Below are 7,933 nucleotides of genomic sequence, written 5' to 3' on the forward strand. Positions count from 1 at the left end.
GAGGGAAAAAGGAGAATTGTATCAAGTAGCCGATATGTTTTCCCTCCACTGGGTCCCTTGGCCACGAACAATAGGCAGGGCTGTTTGTTCTTGCTTACCTGAGGCTTTAGTCTCCGGTGAGTCGGAGCAAGACCCAGGCAGTATCTATTCTCCACGAACACAGCTCCAGCACAGAGGCACATTGTCCGCAGCCTTTTTAATTAAAGACCCCTGGTTGACACTCCGTGCCAGGTGACCTGAACTGCCCCGAGCCTACATGTGGCTACCACTATCCTCTCCACTGGGGGATAAGTCTCAGTGGATAATTGGAGGGGGGAAATGCTATACCGCTATCATGAGATGAGGAAGGATTATCTACTGAGGACTTCACCTTAAGAGGCGGGGGATAGAGGAATAATGTGATGTTTTCTTCTTACGGCGTCGAGCCTTACGCGCCTCGTTCTCCTTCCTTTTACCCCCTCTCCCCGTCCCAAGGCCGGGTTATAAGAGAGGGAGGGGGCAGCCAGGTGACTTTTTTTTCAATGAATTCCACCTGCTCCTCATCTGTGTTTAGTTAGAGAGTTCGTCTCAACCAGAGTCGACATGGAGTGTCCAGAGAGAAGTCTGCACGTAGCTTTCCTTCTTTTTCTGCATCTTCTGTCAGTCAGCTGCATCTCCAATCCAAAAACAACAGGTACATCAATTTGTCACTATTGGTTGATTAGTATAATACTAAATAGACTTCCGATTAAAACTTATGTTTATAAACTTATGTCTAAAAAGTGTGAGACGTCCTTTGTCTTCCAGAGTTTGAAGAATATACCTATAATTTTATTACATTTTACTCTGATTTGCATCTCTTCCTCTTTGCTTTGCTCAGTCTCCTGGTGCGTACTGTCTGACGCCGAGGAGCAGAAGTGTTTGGATTTGGCCGGGAACGCCACAGCCCGGAATGTAAGAGGAACGCTGCAGTGTGTCCGAGGCCTGAACACCAGGGACTGCATTGACAGAATCCAGGTACATGAAGAAACAGGGATGGAAACAGTGTAGTCACATCTCCAGTAGCCATGTTTATTATTTTATAAGAGCTACTTGTACATTCTCTCTCTCATTCTCTGATAGCAGGTCATTTGAAGTGGTTTCAACTCCATGGAAAGGAACTCACAGAAAGAAATTCTTGTACCTTTTTCGTGCTGTTTATAAGAATATTACTTTGCCATACATTGAAAAACAAATGTGTTTTTTCTCAGAACGGGACAGCAGATGCAGCCTCCATGTTTGCAGATGACATTTATGCTGCTGGTCTCTGTCATGGCTTGGAGCTTGCTGCGGGAGAGTCCCACAACGGAGTAGGTAAGTCACATGTTTGAGCTGTTGCAGCAGGAAGACTCAGCAACTCATACATCTCAGTTCAGATAATGATTCCAGTAATACTTTCTAACATGTGCACACGTGTTATGAGTTTCTTAGTACTGATCTAAATCTCTATCCCCATCTCTTGGCCCTCTGTCCCTGCAGACGGCATAAGCTACTATGTAGTGGCGATGGCCCGCCGTTCCTCCTCGGACCTCTCCCTGCTGGAGATGCACGAACGCAGCTCCTGTCACCCGGGGATGCGTACCACGGTGGGGTGGACTGTTCCCATTGGCTACCTGGTCAACACGTCCCAAATCAGTGTGGGAGAGCAGTGCAACTTCCCCAGAGGTGAGGCCGAGCGGGACGGAGGGCAGGGGGGGATGCAGGTGTGTGTTCGGGTGCGGAAGGTGAATGAGAAATTTGAGGAGGGAGGGGTGAAGCGGCGGAGGGGAACACAGAGGTGAAAGGATGGAGGAGGCCGGAGGTAAGAGGAGAGGAGGCAGGAGGGGGAAAGTGCATCTTGCTGTAAATGCGAGCTGGGTAATGTATGAGTGTGGATGTGATGCTGAAGACAAGGACACGCTGAAAGGTCAGGACGGGAGATAAATATATGTAGTTGGATATTTTGCCGCTTCTTGCGTTATTATTGCGGTTCTCTGACCTGTGGTTCCCTGAAGACGTTAGAAACATTTTTTTGAACCGTCTGAGGAGGAAAAATACATTTTTGATTTGTCATCATCAAATAAAAAGATAAAATCCAACTTTAAAGAAAACATTAAACCAATAAACCTTAAGAATCACGTAGCTTAATTGTTCAACCATAGTTAATGCTTTATCCGAATAAACATGATACGAGTATAATTAACAGGGCCGAGCTCTTTAAATAAACTGTGGACAAACACATAGTCTTTCATACTCTGCACAATTTTGAGATTTTGATAAATTTTATTTCCATTACAGCCAACAAAAGAAAATGCTGGGGAAAATCTTACTACATTTATTGGAAATACAAAATTGAAAATATATGGTTTTCATGTTACACTTTCTAATTTTTAAGCTTTACGTAAGTTTCATGATGACATCTATTCGCATGACGACCCAGTTAAAATGTTTAATTGTGAAGCAGCAGTGGTTTCCAATAAAAATGCAGCTTTACCAGAGTTTCTTAATAAGCATCTTTAAAGGTGGTTTTCTCAAAAATCCAGAAAGAGCCAGAAATTTGAACTTCAGCATCGCATAAGTTATTTAAACATCGATTAAATTATAGAGGGATTTGTTCAGACAGCCTTCATAATATGATTTATTTAAGATTTTATTCCATAAAACATGGTCGTAATGGATTTAATCTGTCTAAATGACAGATAGTTGATCAGCTAATAAAAAAAAAAAACATAGCCCTCTGTGGAAATATGTTGACAAAATCAAACATTTGAACTATATAATGTTCAGGAATCTGTTCTGGAAATGAATGCAAATAAGCTCGTATTCAGTTGGATATTAACTAACTTCCACGTTTAAACATAGAGTTTCAGAAAACTTGCAATACAAAAAACTTTTGTCTTAACGTAAGAAATCAAGTGGGGATGTTTCATGGTGATATCTATTGGTTAAAATGTTCACCCTCAGGGTTCTTTAGTCCCTTTCACTATGCCTTGTTCTGTGTTTTTATCGTCAGCCGTGGGGAACTTCTTTGGTTACAGCTGTGTGCCGGGCGTGAAGGACCCCCAGCACGACCCCAGAGGCAACAACCCGAAGAACCTCTGCGAGGCCTGCATAGGGGACGAGAACGACAGACACATCTGTGCCAACAACCACAGAGAGAGGCATTACGGGGAGTCAGGGGCACTGAGGTACAGCGCTGACACTAATAACACAGGGAATAATGCACCAGCGGCACACAGAGGTGGAGCAGCTGCTATAACTGCTGCCTCCGTGCTTCCCTTTCTTTATATCCATTTCAGCCGCCTGTCTCCATAAAGGAAAAATACTGAGTAATTAGAGCGCCGCAAGAACACGGCGACGAATGGGTCATAATTCTAGTGAGCCTTTTTCAGGGGAGGAATAAAATACCATATTAGATGAAAAAAAAATGATATTCATTAATACAGACTGCAGTCCAGATCAAAAGATGAGAACACAAACACCTAGAATGGTCAATTCCTGCGTGGTATAATTGCTTTTTAATGTTAGCTCCACTCAGGGCCTGCATGTTGTAATTACAGACAATGGTGTGTGTGTTGCCGTGCAGCAGCGCCGTGTAAAATGGCCTTTGGTGTATTAGCAAGTGTGTTTGAGATGCAAATAAAAGGACGGCAGAGGGTGATTTAATAATTTCTTAAAGTGCAACAATAGGTGGCGAAGGGAGTTTACTTATGGTCTCCAGAGTCACGCTGTTATAATAGTACATTCTCAGCTGTGATGATTTCCTTCTTTAATTCACATTGTGAGCTATTTCTGTGTAAAAAAGTGACTGGTTACTAACATGCTTTTCTTTCAGGTGTGTAGCTGAGAACCTCGGCGACGTGGCTTTTGTCAAACACACAACAATCTTTGACAACTTGGACGGTCAGTGTTTAAAATGACTAACAATAATATAATGGTATCATTTTAAATGACGTTGGACTAGATTACTTGGAAGCAGATCGAGTGTTATTCCCTGTGAAGACACTGGATGTCAGTGTTTCATAATGTATTTTTGCATTTCACAGTGAACAGACTGAACTAAAATTATAAGGTATATCGAAATATGTGCATGCAGGACAGAGATAGAGAGAGAGATAGATATTATTAGCAGGATATGGGAGTAAAAAGAGGAGCAGAAACAGATATCATGTAGATAGGACAAACAAGCAGAGGAGAGCAGTCATTTTTGTCCGGCAATGAAGTGTCCTAATTCTCTGTTTGCTGCATCTGCTCCTCCGCTTTGGGCAACATCCACAATTAATGGTGATCATTATCGCCGTCACGCTACACGGACTCTGCCGGTTCAGTCGAGAAGGAGCAGCCTGAGCCGCGAACGCTGTGGCTGTTTAACGAAGCATGCTTCGTCATATGGTTCTGCAGTGTCCAGAGTCAGGCCAATTAGCGGAGGTCAAGAAAACACAGAAGGTCCGCGCTGTTGTCTGGGGAGAGCGTGGCTTCAAGGTGGTCCGTTTTATCCCTCCACACGCAGTTATTTGTTGTGTTAAACAGCCTTTAAAATGAATTAACTGGCCAACCAAATCAATCGAATCAATCTAATATATACAACACACAAAGTCAACATATGGAATCAGCTGTAAATGAGAACTTCTATTAAGATCTATTAAGCAACCTTCAGCAGCTGATTAGCTTAGCTTAGCATAAAGACTGCAAGTCAGGGGAAAGGGCTAGTCTGGCTCTGTGCAAAGTTGTGTTTGTAAGTGTGGCTAACAGCTTCTTAGTTAGCTGCAAGGCCTTCCAAGAAGCATTGAGGCTGCCAGGCGTCCAAGCTCCAGAAGGTCACCTGCAGCTGTTATTTACCATCCTCCTCATTGGTAAATATGTTCATTATTGGGCTTTAGAGATGCTGGCAGGTGGTTATGTTTGGACAGAGCAGGGCTAGCTGTTTTTAGTTGTAATTACATAGCTCAAACATGCAACATCCACTCCTCTCCTGTGCAGGTAAGAACCAGGAGTCCTGGGCCTTGGATCTGGAGGTGGAGGACCTGAAGCTGCTGTGTCCAGATGGAAGTGAGGCGGGTCTGGACGAGTATCAGCGGTGCCATCTGGCAGCGGTCCCTGCAAACGCCGTGGTGGTGCGCATGGAGGACAAGTGCCGCGTCTGGAAGTACCTGGAACGTTTACAGGTGGGCGTGGACATAAACTGCATCAGATGTCTGTAAGTGTGTGTGTGCGTGTGTGTTATTTCCCAGCTTCACGTGTTTGTGTCTGTCTCAAATCTCTGCGGGGTCCGTGTTATTGATCTGCGTGTCTCAGTGCGCAGGTATCCGCTAAACCGTCATCCTTCTTCCTTACCGAGTGTGTGGGAGACGCCGGGATGACTAACACGTCCTGTGCTGATCCCCGGGCTGCACACATACACACAATCTCAAAGACACACATGTGCGCGGAACACGCCAACGCACATCCATGCATGCCCTCATGCATTAACTGCTGTCACACACTTTCTGTCTCCTGCAGAATGTGTTTGGCAACGCCACCGAGGGCTTCAGCCTGTTCAGCTCAGCAGGCTACGGCCAATCCGATCTGCTCTTCAGCGATGCCACCCACCACCTGCAGAGGGTTCTGGGTAGCTACACCTCTTGGCTGGGCCCCACTTACACCACCGCGCTGCAAGCCTTCGAGTGTGAGGGTGAGTGTGGTGACGTGCGCCTGTTTCGCCTGCATGTTAAAGTGTGTTTGCGTGGATTTGCTGATGAAGGGTGGGTGGCTAAGTGGCCGGAGGAGTGTTTTTTTTTTTTTTTTTTTGCTTTGTGTGTGTGCGAGTGCATCCACTGCAGCTGTTCTCATTATTGCACATTCCCACCAACAGGCTTCTGCTGATGGAGGAGAAGGAAGACATCCAGCGCATCAACTTCCACCCCGTCCCGCTGTCTCTATCCTCCAGTTCTGTCTTCCCTCCCTGCCATCTGTGTCCCTCCGTCTCGCTATCTCTCCTTCTTCTTGCTTTGCTCCTCGTGTTTGTTTCCTCCCTGCTTTTTCACCACCCAATTTCTATTATTATCTCCTCCGAGCTAGTGTGTCTTCTAAAATTCTGCCTGGCAGGGAAGGGCGATGCTATGAAGCGACTAATCAGCTATTAAAAATATCCCCTAAAATTGAGAAATAAAAAGAAAAATGGGAAGAAAACGACGGCCGTGTGAAGGAATGCAATAGAAATAGACAAGATTAGAATAGAAGAGAATTGCAAGTTAATGACTAATGTCGCACATGTTGTGTTATTGAGAGATTAATCTATTTTTTAAGGGTGGATTTTGATCACGGAAAAAAACAAAACAAGGTTTAACTCTTCCCATTCTGTTTTGTTTGTTGGGAAATTGCATCCTTCTTGGCTTGTTGCATTAGTCCACCCTCCCACCTCCCTCCCTCCCCCCCACAGGGTCCGTCTCTGGCACTGAACAACTGGGTGCTATTAACGTCGAGCTTAGAAGTCTAAGTTACTGTATGTGTGCATATGTGTGAGAGTACCCTTTCTCTTTTTTTCTCCCCCCACAGCCATTACTGCCCTAATTGGCAGTCTGGCTTACTACGCTGTTTGTGCGTGAGCGAGAGAAAGCGTGTGTATGTTTACGTGCCTGCGTTTTAGTGTTATTTAGGAGCGCTGCTTTCCCATGGCTTGTATAGCTTTTCTAGCTCGGATCGCTGCTTTCTCACGGCTGGTATGGTGGGCCGGACTGTGCCAGCTCACTGTGTATTGTAACATTATACAGTGAGGAGAAAGGGGATTAAGGCTCGAGTTGCCTCTAGTGATCCCAGAATGAGTTTTTTTTTATCATTTTCTCATTTGTGGCAACATTTGCTGCACCCGAATGTCCTCTAAAAACCCCTCTCTGTCTCTCTTATCCACATATATAACCTTCCGTAATATGTCATTTATACTTTAACACTGCTACCATTATCGAGATAATGATACGAGGTGCTAACAGGGGGATGTTCAAAGCTGGCGTGTGAAGAGAAATTAGTCGATTCCGTATGTAGTCTTAAGAAAGAACTGCCACGAAGGAGAGTATTACTGAATTAATTTTCCATGAAGAATTGCCAAAGAATGCATAAGATCGTTTATTTTTCTGACACGTTTAAAGCACGGTAAACTCACCAGCCAGTTTATATATTATAAGCCTTACTTGGCCTACTGAATCGCGTACTGTGAAACACAAAACAGTTTTTCCCCGTCTGTCACATACTGCACCACTGAGCTCAGCAATTAAACTGATGAACCGGACGACGTTCTCCTCACTGCGTTGTGGTTTTTGACCTCAACGTGCAGGAAGAATCCACCGGGTTAGACAACAGATACAAATGCAGGAGTGCATTTGTGCAGAAATGTGCAAAGGAGGTTTCTGCAGGACTCTGCTTCAAAGGAAAAACCTCATTTGCCTTCATTTTTAAACTTTGTCATCTGTGTATTTCTGTTGTACTAATTCCACTCTGGTTTGTACCACTGGTGCTGTTTGCTGCGACGGTCTTAAAAGAGACTTGATGTAAATACTCCTCGCCGCCTGAATGTGTAGAGCTGCAAACTTTCTTCTTCTTTTTTTTTTTCAACCAATTAAATGAATGATGATAAAGAAAATAATCCTCGCTTCCTTTCAAGCTGACTTCTAATTATACCGAGACTGCTATATGATATCTGTGTGGAAATGAATTATGCTCGATAGCATCTTCTCTCTTGCTCCGTCACACACTGGCCTCTCTCGCTCAGAAATAGTCTGTTTGCTCTCGTTTAGTCTTTTGGGAAATGAAGAAAGGAACAAGAAGAAGATATTAGCATGAAGAAAAGTTGGAAAAGGGTCGTTAGGCGCACAAAGACCTGCATACAGAGGCGCTCACTCAGGTGGAGAGAAGCCCCTCCCAGGTTGACAGGTGATCATCATCATAGGTGGTCTCCGTGTGTAAA

General features: G+C 44.5%; 1 protein-coding gene across 1 annotated transcript; it reads left to right on the top strand.

The window, feature by feature from the left end:
* Window positions 1–582: 582 nt before the first annotated feature.
* otomp (otolith matrix protein) lies at window positions 583–6,581 on the top strand (the record flags this gene model as incomplete). The annotated part of the gene is made up of 9 exons (XM_084568505.1): window positions 583–673; window positions 860–996; window positions 1,230–1,332; window positions 1,498–1,683; window positions 3,011–3,185; window positions 3,833–3,900; window positions 4,978–5,162; window positions 5,497–5,677; window positions 6,532–6,581. The coding sequence occupies 9 exons, from the start codon at window positions 583–585 to the stop codon at window positions 6,579–6,581; spliced, it is 1,176 nt and encodes a 391-aa protein (XP_084424631.1).
* Window positions 6,582–7,933: the final 1,352 nt, after the last annotated feature.

This window comes from Chelon labrosus (assembly GCF_963514085.1).
Source record: "Chelon labrosus genome assembly, chromosome: 20".
NCBI lineage: Eukaryota > Metazoa > Chordata > Actinopteri > Mugiliformes > Mugilidae > Chelon > Chelon labrosus.